General features: G+C 39.2%; 1 protein-coding gene across 1 annotated transcript in view; it reads left to right on the forward strand.

The window, feature by feature from the left end:
• The window catches only part of cdkal1 (CDK5 regulatory subunit associated protein 1-like 1), a 236,898-nt gene that overhangs the window by 28,463 nt on the left and 188,089 nt on the right, over window positions 1-20,346 (forward strand). Inside the window, exon 4 of the mRNA XM_053431777.1 lies at window positions 8,569-8,653. Coding sequence (XP_053287752.1) covers window positions 8,569-8,653 — 85 coding nt within the window. The remainder of the gene's footprint in view (window positions 1-8,568; window positions 8,654-20,346) is intronic.

Raw genomic sequence — 20,346 nt, forward strand, 5'->3', positions numbered from 1 at the left:
TTTCCAGAATGATAACAATATATTTTACAAAAACAAGATGCTTTTAAGGCATAGCTAGAGCATGAGCACTGTAGGTGAGGAAGTAAGTGAAACAACACACAAAGACTCCTCTGTCCAGGCAGCAATCCAGGTTTTGAAATGTATTTTATGGTGCAAAGATAAATTACACCCAATAAAGACAAACACACGTATGTTTTAACCTGCTGGTTCTATGTCAATTCAATCCCATTCACAACTTTATACCTTTAGAGTGTAAAGCAGCTGTTTGTTTGTTTACAGTGAACAACTGAGGCAAATTTTGTTAACAGTTTTCAGTTGTGAATTAGCACATCTGCATTTGGTGGATACATGGGAGTTGAGGGAAATAAACCTTATTCCCATTTTGGCTGTTATTGTTTGTGCGTTTCCTCTGTACGTGCAGCTGCGCCTCATCTGTTTCCCTGTAGGGTGCCGTTCACACCTGTGGGCAAATAAGCAATATACATAATGTGCAAACTCAGTAGAACACATAATTTTACAGTGTTGCATGAAAAAAAATATTTGTATCATTTAAATTTTGAAGTGCACAGACCTGACACATGGATGTTGTGTTTACGCCTCTTATGTTTCATACCCACTTAACTTTGCATCTGCTTTTTACCGACTCCCCTATTCACTCTTTTCCACTTTCATCTCTATTTTTTAATAGTATTTCTTACTCATCTCTTGTCTTCTCACTCTGGCTCTTTTTCTCTCTTCTCATTGTTGCTGACGTCTTTGATCATCCTTAAAACCCTGTTAGGCTGCTGACGATCAGCTGCCTCCACTTCACACTCACTTCTCTCCTTTTAATCCTCTTTAAGGTTGACCCTCTTCCATGTCTTTCGTTCCTTACTATTCCTTTAATTCCTTTTGCTTCATCTCTTTTTGTATACAGTAGCGGCCGTCTGATCCTCACTTCCGCTCTTTGCTTTGTCCATCTTTCCAGCCATACTTATTTGGTGCATGCACCTGCTCCCATAACCCTCTCTCTCGTTTCTATGTATGACCTTGTGCATATATGTGTGCGCACACACACACACAAACCGCCACACACACGCACAAACACGCGTACACACAATCGTCACACACACCCCCCCAGGTGCTGCCTTTTCAGCACCCCAGCCTCTTGTATGATTGGTTGTGGGTAGAATTGAGGTTGAATAGCTCAAACACACACACACATGCACACAGATGGACACGCCGGAATAACCTCATGGATTAGATTTAGTCATATGAGTCAGTCAGCGGGGATGTTTTAAAGTGATGAGCTAAGGTACACCTCCATACACACGTAGTCTACCTCCTTATAAACACACACACACACACACACACACACACACACACACACACTGAGGTCAATTTCCTCTTATGTATGGTGGTAGTGGGGTCAACTGCTTGAGAGTATTGGAGGAGAAACTCAAATACACACAAAAAACAATTTATTTGGGGGTCAGATGGAATAAATTTCTTATATTGAATACAATTATAGAACAGGCACCTGGGCTTCAGACTGAGTGAAATAGTACCATAGTGTTGTGTGTGTTTGTGTATTTGTGTGTTTGAGAGAGAGAGAAAGAGAGAGACAATGAGACATGTGGAGGTGAACCTCTCTGTGTCCCGCTATACAACCACAACCAGACAGGCACTCAATAAAGCACATTCCTCTCCCAAGGCCCAACAGTCCCCTTAAATTCAATGAATCTGCACGAAATTCGTCACACTCATAGATATTAGTTCCTTCATCATATTTCCGATTTTTGACCGTTTGATGAAAAATCCACACAGTGAAAATTTGTCTGAAAATAATACCAAGACAGTAATTGTGAGGAGAGCTGTTAAAAGCATCTTATGTGTTGTTTTCTATTTCATCTGCAGTTAAACAATTAGGTTTGTTTTATACGGTTTTTTTGGGGGGGAATGTAGGAATGTTCTCTGTCACCTCTTCGCACAGCCTTCACATCTATCAACTCTTGACACACACACACATACACACACACACACATACACACACACACACACGCACACCTGCACTGCATGTCTAAACACACACATACTGGGATGCTTGTCTCACCCTCTGGGCCTTGTCTTCATCAGATAGAAGATAAAGCTACAGTCTGTGCACATGCTGTCCTCACTACCAATCACATAATTGCCAGATGACCATGATATGCAAAATTAAACAAAAAAGTCCCCTGCCATTGGCTGCAACCCTATACATATGCAAATCATATGCAAATCTGGCATTTCAGAGATTTCCCAATAGCAGCCTTGTCATTGTGTAAATGGAATTTATGGCCTCTAAAGTGCTGAGTCATTGAAGGGTATCTCCAGTTGCTTTCCCACACTGAAAAACCCACATGTTGGGACCAATGAATCAATAACATAGTCTCCTCCACACGGTCAAGATACGGTGTTCTGTGAAATGTTATGGTTTCCTCACTTGAGTTTAACTCTCACACGGTGAAGAATGTTGTAAATGTGAACGATCTGTCTGCACAGACAAGTCATCTGTTTTTACACTGTTTGTGTTTCATATCATAGTTGGCCATGTTCCCAGAATCCAGTTTGTGCGTCCCCTTGTATCTGTGTTTTGGAAAGGATAATGTATGCAAATAGTTTATAAAGATTAAATGATCCTTGATGCAATAAAATCTTGGACAATGATAAACATAAAGCATATCGATTTAACATAAAAGTTATCTATTTTTGAGAATGGCGAGCATCTTAGAAATGTGCCAGTTTAAATTTTTAACTGTAGCTGCTATTACTGCTCTGCAAAGTCTGTTATATTGCCAATGACAACCATGGCAGCGTATATCTGTGACGGGGACGATAAGTTATGTCTAGATCATTTCCAAATAACAAAGTTTGCTCAGCAGAAGCAGCTGTCACTGAGAATGTGACAGCCACTGTCAGTGCAACCCACAGACTGTAGCCTTCTTCCTTTTACTGATTTTCTGGAGGAATAAGAATTAATCCAGACAGTAAATTGTGGGGTGAAATGTGGAGATGAAGGATTTCTCATGCAGGCACTGGACAATCTATGTGAGTCGCTACTTTCCCAACTGGCATCTGATTCACCTGCGCATGAAGATTTGGTATCGTGTTGTCAGACCAGCATCTTTATTAAAATTGTCACCGTATGAGACTTTTTTGGAGTCGACTTTTACATTTCAGAAAACCCACAGACTTGCAGTTTTCATTTTTGTGCATTTTGAGAATGATTTGCAGGCATACATGTGTAGGCAATGAAATGCAGCATGGTGATATTTTACACCATACACGTGAACATACTCAAAGGAATGTTCTCTAGGGAACAGCATGATTTACCGTTTGCCAGGCTTTAGCAAGTGCTTTGTGGATTTTTCTTGCTGTTTGCTTTAAATGTGGTATCAAGAAGGGCCTGGAATTTCTGAGCACCATCTTTTGAAATTGAAGAGGTGGCAGACCCTCATAAAAAGTGTTTCATATTCCCTGTCACAATAGTTATCTTTTAAGGATAATTTCAAGTCCTTCAAGTTTAGGTCACGGTAGTATTTTCACCAAAATCTGTATGCTGGGAAATGTCACCTCCCAGCTCATATGCATCTACTGTCATCTTTTTAATATTTTCTCTCTAGCCATTATAACCTTCTCTTGGGCAAGTTAAAGCAAACATACTCTTCTCCCTTGTTGTGACAGATTTCCTTATTTGCTTTTGTTTTAACAATTGTAGTGATTCAAAACAAACATAATCGTCCTGAGAAGAGTCCAGACTTTACCACTTCAGTACATTTGACTCTGAACCTCTTTGAAAACAACATCACTTAGTCATGGACTGTCAGTGATATTTGAGTTGTGTAGTAAAAAGATGAGCGTAGCACGTTTTAACAAGGTGAAAGTTGTCAGTAGTTGCCAGTGGCTTCTGCCGTCCATACATTCTTCTTGTGTTCTTTTCTGACATGGAGCAGCTCCTGTCTCAGTTGATTTCACTGCCTGGTGGAGGCTTTGAGCCTCAGTTCCCTGGCAGAAGTAATTGTACTGACGGGGGGGTGTGCGGTGGCTAACAATGGGGAAACTGGACCAGATCTCTATAGTTTTGACTGGGTCAACCCTTTGCTACTGGACACTGCTGATCAGCTAAGACTGATGCAGGATCAAGAGCAGCTGCTGCCGTTGTCACCTCCAGGACTGAAAGGGCCTTAGAGGTTTGAATCTGAAAATGAGTCATTAGTGTGGGTATTTGGACAGAATCCATGGCTGCTTGCTTCAGTGATGAAAAACAAGGATTTCAAAATCATGTGAACAAGAGCTAGTTGTGTAGCTCATGTCATGGCCAAGCACAGCATATGGTTATGCTCTCTCAAATTATGCCAGGAGTATCTGAAATAGCATTGTAACTGATTTGCTCAATTATCAATTATAGTTTGAACTTTTCAAAGTAAAAATACAAACCATTTGAAAAATATATGAAATGGCATTTTACTGACTATATCATTAATAAATTAATAAAAACCATCTGAGGATTAAAATCTAAGTAATAATCCGTTGTTATGCAAATTCAATATATATGAGTTGGTTCAAACCGTCACCATCCTCGGCATAACACCTGCGGGGGTTGTCATCTCCCATTCACTTACGTCTGGACATCAGAGTTTCCCTCTTGTAACTTTCTGACCACCCATTACTAACTATTTACAATTTTGAATGAGATTGTCCAAACCTGATGTGGAGGCAGGGGTGACGAGGCATTTTTTAAGGGTGACAGCTGCCACACCATTCTTCCCCAGTGAATCCACCTGAGGCTGTTGAACCCCTGTGTGCTTCCGTTTTGCCTTTTACTTCAGTTATCTTATTTAGTGTAGTGTGTGTAGTGTGTGTGTGTGCGTGTGCGTGTGCGTGTGCGTGCGCGTGCGTTTTAATGTGATGGAGAGGTTGTTATTGTCGGTCTGGAAATCCTCCCTTAGGACACAGAGGCGACAGCAACCAAACAGCTGAGATCACTCCCACTAGTCCTGTGTTAATGTGTGTGTTTGTGAGTGTGTGTGTGTCGGTTGCCTAGACAAATGAAGGTACACATAATGGCCAGCTGAACTTATTCTCTCTCTCTTTTTCTCTCTCTCTCTCTCTCTCTTTTCTCTCTCTTTCCCTCTCTCTCTACATTTCCTTATAACACACACACACTAGTTCATAAATATCTTTGTTGGGACCCCTTACTCTACACTAAACCCTTAACAGAACCATGGACAAACTACGAGGGTAAAACATTTCTTTTAAGTACTCACAATAAATCACAAATAACTTTTTACTCTGGGTAAATGATTAATGTCTTGGTTGCAGTGTTAATTTTGGCAGCTATTTTTGATTTAGTCTTAGTCTTTTGACGAAAATGCATATTAGTTTTAGTCACATTTAGTCATTTTTATCCTTCTTAGTTTTAGTCTAGTTTTAGTCGACGAAAACAAATTACATTTTAGTCTAGTTTTAGTCGACAAATTACATTTTAGTCTAGTTTTAGTCACATTTAGTAGCCACATTAAACTCCTTTTCTTCCCTTTTCAGGCCCATGGACCCTGTGTTGTGTCTAAAACTGCATAATAGTCTAGCTTGCAGTACTTAGGTTGTCCATTAGATATTCCTACCAGCATAAGTCTATAGCAGGGGTCGGCCCACCTTTACTTTCAAAAGAGTAATTTTGCCCCCTCTTCCCCAAAATACAATTTGTCTGGAGCCGCAAAACATGTTTGATAACAAAGCTAATAAAGTTTTATATAAAGTTATACCATACTTAACTACAGTTTGTTGCATTTACGAAATTATAGAACGACAATAAAGAAAACTCTTGACATTTTATTGCTATTTGTACCTGTTACAACAAAGGAAAACACTGAACACTTATGCAGAGAAGAAAATACACAGGCAAGTGTAGGCCTACTTAATAAATTAAACACAGAACTTTGTAGGCTATTTGGGTCCTCCCAATATTTGTGGGAAATGTATGAAATAAGAAGAAACCTATTTTCAAATAAATAAAAACATATAGCTGCAGCCTAATAGCTTAAAAATATATATTTAGTTTTACCTTTGAAAACAAAAAGGGAGAGCAGGTCAGACTGGAGGCGAACACAGAAACTGAAGCTCGGTACAAATCAACTGCAGCTTCTGCTCTGATCAAGAAGCTGCGGCGCTGATCTCTGATCAGCTGAGACCAGAGAAACTCTGTGTTTTCACCGTTTCCATAGTTAAGAAGTAGCCGGTGAGTCACTGAGAGGCTGCTCCATGTGAACAAGCTCTGATCTCACTGTGTCTCTCTGAGCGAGTGAGCGGGGCAGGGGGCGGAGCCTCGGGACCGATGCGCTATCTGGGAGCGCACAGTCGCACACACACACACACACACACACACACACACACACACACACACACACACACACACACACACACACACACACACACACACACACACACACACACACACACACACACACACACACACACACACACACACACACTCACTCGCCCGCTCCTGATACTTCATGACGGCCTAATACGATGTTTAAAAAAATTGTGACTTAGTCAACCACCAACATTTTTGTCTCGTCTCGTCAACGAAAGTTAAAACAGATTTAGTCATAGTTTTTATTTTCAAAGATTCGTTTTCGTTTCGTCTTCGTCTCGTCTTCGTCATGGAAAAAAGATCGTTAACGAATATTTTTCGTTATAGTTTTCCTCAACGAAATTAACACTGCTTGGTTGCACATGTATGCTAAGACAAAGGATCTATTGCAGTCCCAGCACAATCACCTTTGAAATAATTATCAAGGTGTCTTCAAATGTCAGTAAGTTTAATTAAAAACCTTGTATTATGCTAATTGTCAACATAGTTAAATAAGCATGATAAGGAAAAGCCCAAATCTGAAAGAGAAAATTCAATACACATCTTTAGAATCACAATGTTTTGATACTTTTTAAAGAACCTTTAAGGGCATCAAGGTTACATTTCATGTTTTAATGATTCAGCACAGCAGTTTGGGCCTTAGGGTGTTTTAGATGATTGTTTCAGGCTGTAAGTTAGACTTAATGATGGCTCATAAAAGAAAAAAGTACAGCTGCATGTCTCAGAAAAGCACTAAAACAACGTGAGTCACATCGACAGGACACAAATCATGGGCTTGGGTTTGTTTTGTTGATGGGGTTGCGTCATTTGTGATGCAGGAAATCGTAATTTCTATGAATAGAGTGCCTGAAAATACAGAGTTAACCTAAAGCTAAAAACAACTGTGTGTGTGTGTGTGTTTTGGTAAAAGTGAAGGCTTGAAAAGCAGATTTAACCCAAGGCAAATTGTGGTCTGGCTGGTAATCTTTGCGTTCTCTGCATCCTGGGACCTGCTGTGTGAAAAATACTGTGCGTGTGTATCAAATTAATTAATGCAGGAAATACTGTGTGTGTTTGTGTGTTTGCTTGACTGCAGCTGGGAAGCTGATTGTAAGTGAAATACCTGATTCAATGTAGCGTAAAGGAGTGAGCTTCTAGCTCCCCACCCCTGCCGTGCCATATCCCCTCGAGTATACGTGTCTGTGTGTGTGACAGCTCTCCTGGCAGTGCCATGCAAAGCCTGCCACCATCGCCTTGGGTAGCAGCTGAGCTTAACATCGCATGGAGCAACACACAGATGTGTGTGAGCGTGTGTACATATCTTTCTATGTTTGTTTAACGGCTGTTTTAAGAGGGGACTCGCTATGAAAGTTAGACTTTGGTTTATATTTGGGTGTTGGTTGGGCGTTTAGTTGTGACATCAAACATGTTTAAATTATCTTTTATTCGTCTTAAGATGAATAACTAAGTAAAATAAAAAAGGTCTGCTTTTGAGTAAAGCTGATGGATTTGCATTGATCAATCATCTCAGCTGCCAGCATAAATCCACATATCTGAGGATGCCATGCAAAGCAGAGTTGCAGCTTTTAAAAAACAAACAAATAAACTTCAAATCTTCATGACAGAAACATGCAAAACTATTTACAACCTTTCAAACAAATTGCCAACAAAACATTTAGAAATCAAATCAAAGCTGTTCGTCTTTTCTTCTGGCCTTCAGAAACCTGACTTCAACATTTTTAGGGAAGCCAGAGTGAAACAAGTGACACAGACGAACACAGGTGGAGTTAAAGTAATTAAATCAAGATGAGAACATGCACAAGGAAAAGAAGAGAAAGGCATACCTGGGTTTCTAAATTATAGCTCAAATTCTCATAGAGACCTTTACAAACTGTAAAGCTTGTAAAAGATTATTCTGTGTGAAGGACAATTTTTTTTTATTACTTATAATAGAAGTGACTGGTTGAAAATTAGTGAAACGTGTGTGATCATTACAGTGTGACACATTGACCCACTGTGCTGAAACCAATTAAATATTTCTGCTTTTTTTTGGTCCTGGGTTATTTTGAATCTTGTGTTATATGATTAGTTATGACTACATGTTGATTAGTTTTTTACATATATATATGTGTGTGTTTTCTTTGTGGTTGGGATTATGTTTCTTAAGAATCAATGAACTTCCTGTCTTCCTATAGATGACCCAGCAGAAGCAGACCTGTGGTTGCTGAACAGCTGCACTGTGAAGAACCCTGCAGAGGACCACTTCAGAAACTCAATCAAGTAATGGGAATACACACTTTGCCATCTTTTTGGTATTTTATGTAGTCTTTAGAAGAGTTTTAGTTTTATAGAATTCAGATTCAAATATAATTAAAACATATTTTGGCAGAAAAATCAACTACTTTGATTGGCTGCTGGAATAAGAACTAAAGGAAATACAAAAACATTTTCTTTCCACTGTGAAACTACGAGATCATGTTCACAACCAGGTCTGAATAGTTTCCATGTCGTTTTGTATGAAAATATAATATTCATTCGGAATTTATTTGCAAATTCAATGTAGGATTAATTACATCAAATAAAGATGTAAAATATGAGACGGTTAGAATAATATGAATAATAATACAAAATAAATTTGGTCTGCACCAACATATCCAGCATAGCCAAGGAAAACACAAATCAATGTGGCTTTTTTTTTAATCATTTATGCTGTTTCCATTCAGTTTTTGTTTCTCAAAATGAACTTTCTCTTGCATCAGTATCCACCTACTCACTGTTCCACTGATCTCGCTCACTGTCAAAATACAGAGCAGGAGAGAGGAACGCACATTTGCATAAACACAGAGAAATTAAGCTAGAAACTGTTTTACATTTTGATTAATCTCTCTCCATCAGGGGCTCACACACACATACGCACATACCTGGCAGGCGTGTGTTTTTGTGGTAGCGAGAGAAAACAAGAGTTTGAGTAACAAGGTGATTCTCTATGGAAAAATCATGGTTATTGTAGCTTCATGCTTTACTTCAGTGAATATACTATGAATATATTGACGGTTTATATATCTAATATTCATAATTTAAAACCCCCCGACTCATGTATGATAAAGAAGAGCTTAATTAATTGGTACTAATGGTTTTAGTCACTTTAAAGCCTTTATCTGCTCCTTTTTTTTATGATAATAAATTTAAAATTTCGGTTTTCGACTGTTGGTAACGCTTAACAAGATTTTGTTAATGTGGGTTTTTTAGGATTTTGTATTTTTGGGCAAAGTTGAGTTTATCAACTGTGAGAAATGTTTGTAGGGAGAAGACATTACTTGGGCTGTTTTAAGCACTGTCAAAACAGAGGAGAAAACCTTTAGGTTCACAGTCTTAGCTCTGCAAAGAGTTTTGTTTGTTTTGCAGCAGGACACTTGTCTGACATGTGTGAATGGACAAATTATAGGCTTTTTAATTGGCTGTCTTTATAGACATTTTGCATTGTGGCTAAATGCAAAAGGAAGCAATCTACCATCTGTCATACTTTATATTCTGGATGTTTGAATCATCCGAATGGAGTAAGTTATCATAAGGCAATATCAAAGTTTAAGGGTGAACGGTTTCACTTGGCCATCTCGATCGGTGCAATCATCCTGTCTTTCTGCTTCAGCCACTTTCTCTTTCACTCTTTCCGTCATGCCAATTTTCATGCAAAGACTATTTCAATTGAAATGCACCAAATAATAACACACTTCAGGACTTAGGAAATGTCTTCCTTGTTGATGCTTGAGTTTTTCTTTGACTGGAAATCAGCCAGCTGTAATGCTAATGCAATTAATGCTCTATTCACAGGGTGGCATACGCACACATGCATGCGGCCGTGCACAAAACCACCCCCCCACCACACACACAGCGAATAAAAAGTTTTTTCCGCTTTTCATCACTTGCTGCTTGCATGATGGAGACACAGAAATGAGGGGGTATGGGATCAGACAGATTCCAAATGCCCACTGGATTTTATTTTAAATTGTTTCCCAGAGAGACGGAGGCAGGCACACAAGCTCAGTCATACTCGAGCCATTAGGCCTTCACCTACTGGTAGCACACACGCATGCACACACGCACACACCATGATTTCAGAGGACATTACATCTACTTACCTTGCTTTCCTTCAGACTTACTCTAACCTTAACCAAAGTTACTACTTGCCAAATCCCAACCCTTAACCTAAACCTAAACCCAATTTTAATGTAACCTTAAAACATGTCTTCATACTCTGACCGTGATTGAGGTCCCCACAACATGAGTGATACCAGCAACACACACACAGATAAAGAGTGTAAATTGATTAATAGATACAAATTCTTTTTTTTAAGATATTATTATTTTTGTCTTGATTTTAGTTTCTGTTGGTTCAGAGCTGAACCTGCAGGTGCTGACGGAGTTCTCACACCTCCATTTGCTGAGCACCTGTGCTACTCTGTGGTGGATGAATTCTTTTGAAATTCACCAATTTTACATGGTATCAGTAAAATGTCTTTTATTGTGTTTTCTGTCTGCTATCAAGATGTTCTCTGTAGACAGGATAGAGGTTTGCTTGTGTGTTCGATACAGGTTTCATGGGTAATAATGTAATAACCTTAAGAGGCGTCTGCTAATATGCTTCTGTGCAAGTCTCTCCTCTCTGACTCTAATTTTGACTATCTGAGGTAATTGGACAACATTACGCTGCTAAAATATCAAGCTGTGTGCTTGCTGTTCTGTACACACTTGTCTGTAATAAAGACATCATTAGTAATGCGGTTACGCTTTGTCACAGTTTAAAGTTAATGTTGAAGGAGACCTCCCTCTATGCTGGAGTTTCTTTTTAATAATATATCCCAGCAAGGAAGGAAGGGGAGGAAACACTTTTGTGATTTGCAGTTAAAGGAAAGATCCGTCTTGAGTGACAGTAAATATTAAATCTCCTCCCGTGGGGCTTGGGTTTATAGTGGTTTATTACTACTATTTTTTGTTTTAACACTGTTCACTGAAATTACAATTGTGTATGTGATTATAGGATGTTTTTACTCTTCTTTTTTCTATTTACCTCACATAATTAACTCAGGTCCTGTTTATGTTAAAAACCCTTTGTAGGCCTGTTTGCCCTTCAGTCCCACATTACTTGTGTGTGTGTACATTAGTGTGTAAAACAAATGATCTCCCATGGCGGTGGCGTGTGCAACATTATGTACAAGCAACACACACAAATGCGTGGCACAGAAGCAGCCGTGTCCTAGTAAATGAGTTGAGGGGTTTGAAACGGAGGCACAGGGGCTTTCAGCCGTCTTCTCTCATGGTTTCGAGAGACGCAGTGAAAAGGCAGTTTATTACTTCTGGAGGACTGGGGCTTAGTTGGCATCCATGCCAAGTGTGTGGGAAAAGAGTTTCGTGTGTGTGTTCGTGTGTGTTCGTGTGTGTTCGTGTGTTCGTGTGTTCGTGTGTGTGTGTGTGTGTGTGTGTGTGTGTGTGTGTGTGTGGGTGTGGGTGTGTGTGGGGGGGGGGGGGGGGGGGGGTTAGTCAGGTGGATAGATGCCCAGGCAGCTTACGTGAAAGTATTTTGTGTTTGTTTGAGCATATGTGCCGATGTTGTTTATGTGAGAACTAAGCAAATTTGAGTTTTGCATCGGTGCAAGTTAAATCTTTAGTGAGTATAGTTTTGATTCTCTTTTGAGGACATGTGGAAAAGTCCAGTTTGTTTGTTTGTCTATTGGATTGGGCTTTTTCAGTTAATAATGTAGTACTTACCTCAAGAGCCGTCTGCTAATATGTGTCTGTACAAGTTTCCATCTCTGACTCAATTTCTGACACAATGTAAACCAGAATGGGTTTTAGGATATTCTCTCAGAATAATGAGTGAATACAGATGTTACATGAAGTTTGTGATTCAATATGAATAATTTGATCAATAAAAGAAAGAGCTTGTCCTTAGTTTTAGTTTAGGGTTAAGGGTAGAATAAGGGGCTTTGGCTGTGTGGTAGAGCGGGTTGTCCACTATCCTGAATGGTGCTGGTTCGAACCCCCCCGCTTCTGGTGTCCCCATGACAAAGTGGCTCTGGGCAGGATGCTGAACTCCAAATGGCTGAACTAAAAATATAGGTGTACTGTATAAAGGGGAAGTGTGTGAATGTGTGACTCTAACTGTAAAAGCGTTGGTCAAGAAGATGATACAAGTTCTCTATTAATACAGTCCATTTACCATTTACACTCAGGCCAGTTGGTTTAGAAAAGCTAACCTATAGAATAGATAATCCTTTATTAGTCCCACATTCGGGAAATTCGCAGTTATACAGCAGCGAGGGTCAGAAACTACATACAACTTGTGTAATGATAGAAACTCGTCTCTCATTTTATATTATGTCTCATTTGACATTCTATTCTCTTCTTTATAGTTGTACCAAACAAAGCTCTTTACAGCTTTATTTCTCGTCATTTGGATGCTGCTGTGTTTTCTTCCACACAACACAGATGCAGGCATGAAATTTGTACAAAGGAAACACAAACAAACAAGGAGGAGAGCGAACATGACACAGAACAGGGCAATTGTGAACAGATGGGCTCTGTGCAACCAAGACAAAATGAGGAGCTACTTCTGTTGCATGGACGTGGTTTGGGTTTGAAAAGTTTGACTCAAAACACTACTAACATCTATGTAAGAATCCTATCATGCATGTCAATATCTGGATATTAAACTACTTCTATGAGGATATAAAATGTCATCACAAAGCCCAATACACAGGGGTGAGTTGACACATTTGGGAGATGGGATTCCTTCCAGCTTTCTTTTTAGAGTGATGGCGTTCACTGCCCTGATGTTCGCTCGGTCATCAAGACTTCTGCATCAGGAGCTCAGTAAGTGGCCTAAACTGCTAATAGTGCAGCTTCTGAATGCTAAAAAGTAAATTAGTATTTGGGTGTGCGTATATGTGTGCGTGTGTTCAAAATGCTGAAATCTATATCGTAATTCAGTGTCAGGGACCTCTCAAATCAATGAGCGCGGAATGCATTACAGAAACAGTTGCTCAACAGCATGTAATTAAACTGGTCTATGTTTTTCGTGCGTGTGTGTGTTGAAATTCCACACTTGGCTGTCTCTTCTTATTTGTATGATCAAGGGAATGTATGCTTAGCGAATTAGAAGCCAACTCAGAGTTCTGTACTTCTATTTTCAAAATACACCAATTCCCACATTATATTTACATTCATTTCAATACTGTTTTAATATTCATGAACCAACCATAAGAAAGAAAAATCATTAATGTTAATTGAATAGGGACGCACAACACAGAATGAACCGTTGGAAGAGGGCCAAAGTGTTATGTGCTGTTCTTATACTGAGTATTTATAACAGATCTGTAGGCTGGATGGTGAATATGTATTATGCCCGCTGGCTCTAGGACAGTCTATTGTCGATTTAGAGTTGTCTTGGCAGAAGTTTCTTTCTAAATTTAAGGCCACTGATTGTAGATCGCATGTTGCCAAAAGTGAAGTGGAAGTGTAGTGTGAAAGTTTGCTGCATTTCATGCAGGTCATAGCTCACGAATCATATCACCAGATAAAACTAAAGTAGAAAAATATCTTTTGTGATCATATCTGAAGAGCACAGCATCTTTGTTGTAGTAAATTGCTGCTTTTACATCCATAAAATGTTTCTTTTCATTTTGATTTTATGTGCAAGAAAGATCACAAAAACATTCTTTATTTTAATGGCCTTTTAAATGTCATGGATACATTATTTTTGTAAAGACATCATTTTCCTTTTAGAATGGTTGGTTCTCTAATGCACTGTCTTCTGTTTAGGAATTCTTGCTGAGAGACATCATATTATTACTAAAGCTGGAGGTCATCACATGCCTACTTGGTTTCAGTTTGGCATATTTTTTTGCCGTAGGAAATGATCCGTGGGTTCTGCACTAGGTGAGCTAGCGTATGCCCATGCTCTGTTTATCACTTTAACTATCCTGTTTATACGGGTGAATTCCCCCAAATATCTTTACAAATATATTTGATTAACAGTAGGATCGATCTTAACATCTTTAATACAACTTAAAACATAAAATGTAAACATAGAGACCCACATGTTCTTATGGCATATCATACATTTACACTGGAGTTACAGGTGGTGAAAAGTGTTGCAGCCTAACCCAGCATCTGCAGGGCAAGTGATTTTATGTCATTGATTTCCGGCCACATATTTACAAGAGGCAAAGGTCATGTTTGGCAAATAAAATCATTAAAGGGGAAATCCACCCTGAAACCAAATTTGCATATGTGATCCCACAGCCCTCATTTTTCACCCTGTGACAGAAAGCACACCAGAGCTCCAAACCCGGAGCGAGAGAGAGGGAGAATGCTAAGGATGCAAACTGTCAGATTATATAATTAAAAAATGGAAAAACCTGATCTGCTCCATTAATTAAAGATTGGAGATTGGCCTCAGAAAACCATAAACACTGCTCATTTGTCTGGTTTCTTCTTGTAGGAATCAGTCAAAAGTCTGACATTGCTGTGTGGTCTGAAGTGTTTCCTTTTTACATTACTTATAATGCGAGGAGCTACTTGGCCCCACAACATGTAGTTTTAAATGAACTGACACAGGGAGAGTGACTGACATTAAGGCCACAAGTGTTTCCTTTTCATCAGGACATGACAGCATGGTACAGTATAAACAATCTGAAATCTGCAGTGACCTTTTAGAGATGTTTACTAAAGGCAGTTACACACACACACGCACACAAAAACTCAGACACAGCTTGCTGCCTGGGGCTAGTTTCGTTACAATTTAGGGATTGGCATTTAATCCGTCAGTTCTGCGGGGCATTGGCCTACATTTTGGGGTCTATGCAGACACAACGATTATATTACGTTATAGAGAGAGCACGACACAGTGGCACACACTGAAAAGGGGGGGGGGGGGGGGGGAACAAATACATAGAGAGAGGGTTTGTAAAGGGTGTAGCTGAATTCAGGTGTGATGATATGTTGGCCTGAGTGAGCCTAGGGCTGTAGGAGAACCACGCGAGGGCCAGGGCTGCCTAATACATCAACAAAATTGCACTTAGGCCTGGGCAATAAAACAGCATCAATGATTGTTATGATGTAATTTTTTATCAATAGCAATATAACAAATTTCCACTATATTGATATAAGGCTTATGCATTGTGCAAACACATCAAGCCGGTATATAACATAAATAATGTTCCTCACATTTGTAAAATGTTTAGCTGTTTATCAAGTGTTTATGATCCTCTGCTCATAAAAAAGAGTTTAAAGGCACAACCTTCACTTAGCAGCAAAATGATCTCTTTTAACTTAAAGAAATAATAATGTGACATTTATTGAGATAATTGTCAATATCGACTGATATGAACGGTTTTCAGATATGTTGTGGCCTGGTAAGTAAGATGGAAGGCAAATGGTCTGTTATATGTTTTCAAATGGGTCATTTTTTCCTTTTTGTGTACTGTCGTTTTGTTTTTGATTTGATGTTTGTTTTAATTGGTTTTTCCCATTTCCCTTTTCATGGTGACAAAACAGACTGCAGTTCACAGTTGAGCAAGCTTACCGACATCAGTTCTGTTTGGATGAAACATGCACAGAAGTAAAGCAGACCTCATGAGTCAGGTTATTAGTCGTTTCTTCTGTTCCGTTGGCATTGCCCTGTCGTATTTTGTTTTCTTCACCTGATGTTACGTCAAATGCTCTAAGGTCATGCAGGATTCAGTATGAAGTGAGTGGTCACAACAAGTATTGTTTTTAATTGTTGTCACCAAATACCACCATGTCACATCTGTCATTTATTCACTGTTAAGATCCTCAGACTTGAGGTTCCGTTCAGTCCCATGTACAGAAGCTATTATAGATGTTCTCTTGATCATATGCTCATATATCGCTGCCCAAGATGCAGATAGACGTGACAGTGAAGGTAGCTTAACCCCGGATAATTCCCCTGACGACAGTGCTGAAAGTTCTCTACCATTATGTTAGATCCTCCTTATCCACCTCCAGCTTTGATGTAATTAACATTAACATGAACCTGTAACAATAGTTCTATAAAAATCAGGTCAGCGTTGTGCATTCCAGACCAAACAGACTTATCCATTTAAAATCATTTAGCTGCTGTCAGGCTGGATTGTGCTTCCTTCGTATCTGCTTAAAGCTTAAGACATTTAACCTCGACAACAAACAGTCAGACCCAATTCTGTGTGAGGAAATCTGAAAGTGAAGTAACGGTCTTACCTGTTTTAAGCTTGTTTATCAGAACATGTGATAGGCAAAGCAGGCATCAGAAGGGATGAATGTAATGTGATGAAAGGCTAATAATGTTAAAATCCCTGCTCCTAACAGACTTGGCGTTTATCAGCTTCTGTCGGATTTAAAAGACCAGATATAATGTCCTCTCATTTCTGCAGCAGGTCTTTTATACGGCTCCAGTAATGGAGTTTCAAGTCAGAGGTTATTATGCTATTATCTGCTCACCAGCGGGACAGAACATTAATATGGACATTGCGTAGAGCAGCAGTCGAACAGAGGAATCTTTGCACTGTCTGAACAAGCCATTAAAGTAACTGTGGGGTGGCCACCGCAATTTCATCCTATAATGCTCTTCAGAATTAATTACCTCCGCCAAGAGTGTTATGTTTTCATCTGCATTTTTGTTTGTTTGTTAGTTAGCAGGATTACACGGGAACTCAACTGATTTCCGTTCAATTTTGTGCAGGAGATTGGTGTGAGGAATAATCCATTAAAATACGGGTTTGGATCAGGGGGAGGATCCAGGATGTTTTCTTTCACTTATTGTAACATTATAAGATCGGGTGTTCTTCCACCTTTACATTGATTTCTCAGAGTAAGTCAATGATTTAAAACAATTTTTGATCTAGTTTATTAAAATGTTGGTATCATTAGAGGACTGTTGGGCCCTGAGTGAAGTCGACTTACTGCCATTATGGTGAATACATGTCTAAGACATTCATGAGACAGACATTAAGTGAAATGTTGCATTTTGTTGTCATCTGTTAAATTCAGGTCCTTCGCTCTTGTGATTGTGATTTGAAGTGCAGAGCACCAGGATAAGAAATACCCCTAATATACTGTGCGTCTTCAAATAGAAACCATTTGCACAAAAATCATAGAAAACCACAGAAATGCTTTAAGCTAATCTCCTACACACATTTTTAAATATGGCTTGAAGAACTTTCAACATGGGTAGCCTTCAGATGCAGTCAGATGGTGTCACTGATGGAGATGATTAGTGGACCAACAAACCTCTGGACCAGCACAGCATCTGTCGTTGGGATTAATTCAGACAGGTTTTTACTGTCTTGAGCCAATGTCTGAACATCACTAGGCTTCTTCAGTTCATATATTCATTGCATTATTCCATCCTATACCACATTTATATGTGCATTTTTATGCTATATATACACACAATTTGTGGTCTGTGTGTATCTGTGTCGCTGACTTCTCCTCACAAACAACCTGTCACATCTGCTCTAGAAAGTGGGTTTGAATGCATGGCTCAGTCGGCACAGTATGGGGCTCTGGTATACGTGTGTGCATGTGCGCTTGTGTGCAGCCGATTGTATGTGGTCAAAATGTATGCCTGCCCACAGTATGGGACAAAAGGCAGGAGCCATCAACCTGTTAAACCTTCATACTGGCTCGTGTTTCTGAATATTATCTCTGTTTAAATGCCACTGTTGTACAAAATATATATACAAATATACATTTTCCCTTAAAATGAAATCAACTGCGTATAGATAGATTAGAAAAAATGGAAATGTTTAATTTTATGTGTGTAATAATTGGTATCTCTCCAATTGTGTATATATAGTGAATTTTACCCTCCATTTGGAAATAATAGAAGGCATTTTCAGATATGAACGTCGGCCCTTATCTCCAAAAACTCTAGAATCCAGATTTTTCACCATGCTTTGTGTATGGCATCTCTTTATTATCCTGAGATATTTATATTCTCCCAGTCCCCCATCTGCCGTGTGTCAGAAACATCATCAACACTTCCACTTATGCTGTGAATTTTCTCTCATGGGTTCACTTGGTCATTTTTTGGGCAATCTACTAAGGGGCTGGCAGAAAAGTTCTGGAAAATGTCCGAAGCAGCTGACTCAGACACTTGGGTTCTCACACACAGCCCCTCTGGAAATTTTCAGGAAAATGTCCTGACACTGGTGCATGTTTATGAGCAGCTTGGTTGGATTATTGATACTGATATATCTAACTGATTTATGGCTTCCTGCTTACATTAATTCTGAAAGTGGTAGACATTTAGAAAGCTAAACAAAAATACACTCTATGTTTATGTCTGTGATGTGTGGTTTTACTGCCTTTTTTGTCTGGAATACTGTCTGTTACGCATTTAAAACTGATAAATCCACTGCAAAGCATCTTAAGCTCTCTTCCCAATTTGAGGAAAGCTTAAGCCTCCAGGAAAACAAACTGGCATTCTCCACTGTCCCTATTTTGTTGTGTTACTCCAGGGACGGCTGTGCATGAGTGGTCCCTGAAATAAATGGCTGCATAATCACAGCTTGTCACATTGTTGCTGTCCTCATAAGGTCCCCTGCAACAGCAATCACAAGCAGTCCCTGCCTTTCATCGGTTCAGACAGCTGGGCTTTTAAGGCCCCCTACTGGGCTCCAGCCTTTTCGCTGATCCCCGATTGTGGATTTAAGCCATAAGAGGCAAGTTAATATAGGATTGAAGATAAAGGGGGGGACCTCTCACCCTGGTGTTTTGCAAGTAACTTGGTTTCTATAGTTGAATCGCAAGTAACATTTTGTAAAGGGATTGAGTTTGGTTGAGGGGCTTTAAAGAATCTCTTATGAATATAGAATGACTTTAAGATGGCGTTGGCCATTTCAGCTTCTGAAGAAATGTACGGGCGGTAAAAGTAGAAAAGTCAGGTCATCACCTTTATGAATTGTATTAGTTTTCAGAGGAAAAATGTCTTAAACTCATCCCACAATCGAGTCAGTCCGATTTAAAATGAAAGCCAAATTATTGACATATGATTTTCACCATGGTCTCTATAATTGACGTGCGGAGAGAAGTGGTGAAAGGTTGTCTGTAAAATGTAGAAGGGGAACTTATCCCTGACTTTTCTTGATGAAAGAGGTTTTCAAATAATGGAAATATAGCGTTCAGGCAAACGCAGCTCAGACATTTAGCTGTTTTTGTGCATTTTTTGTTATAAATAATTTCCTAAGCAAACCTAAATATAGCCTATCAAAGGAATGTAATCTCCTATGTTATTTATTTGTTCATGAGAAAATAAGTGGCCAAACAATTGTATATTGCACCTTCAAAAATTGACGGAACATAATTAATGTAATATCCATGAGCTTTATTGCCATTAAATACTACATATCTGACGTATGTTAGACTGTATACTGAGACTGACAGCACAACCAGAGAAAGAAGATATCATAGCAGCGTACCTATCATGATACGACAGGATTACCAGTGTTTCATGTTAACAGTTTGTTCTCCTTCTGGCGAATCAGTCTTGGATGTAGGGTGAGCTTTAAAGAAATGAAGGGATGCTAAATCCCTTGGTTGGGGAGGGGGGCTTGATGGACTTGTCACGCGATTCTTATGCTCCTCAGGAAACACTGATGTCTTATTAAGAGATTTGGATACCACTGACACTCGAATTGAACAGCTGGAGAAGGATCGGAGAGGCTTTACATTTCAAAAGACAGTTTCTGTAGGACACTTGAATAATGACTCCAGAATTTGTCATTTATCTTTAACGTTACTTTTTTCTTTTGGCTTAAATCTCAGATAACTTGAGTGTACTGTTACCTACTAGATAATCAGTTACTTGCTTCAGTTAGCCTCGTCCCCCTGTGCAGTGCAGAACTACGGTATCTTCTGACACTGAGGTCACAGAATTGCTTTGTCCGTTGTTGATCTCAGAAAAGTTTTGTCTC

This window comes from Pleuronectes platessa, chromosome 10, assembly GCF_947347685.1.
Source record: "Pleuronectes platessa chromosome 10, fPlePla1.1, whole genome shotgun sequence".
NCBI lineage: Eukaryota > Metazoa > Chordata > Actinopteri > Pleuronectiformes > Pleuronectidae > Pleuronectes > Pleuronectes platessa.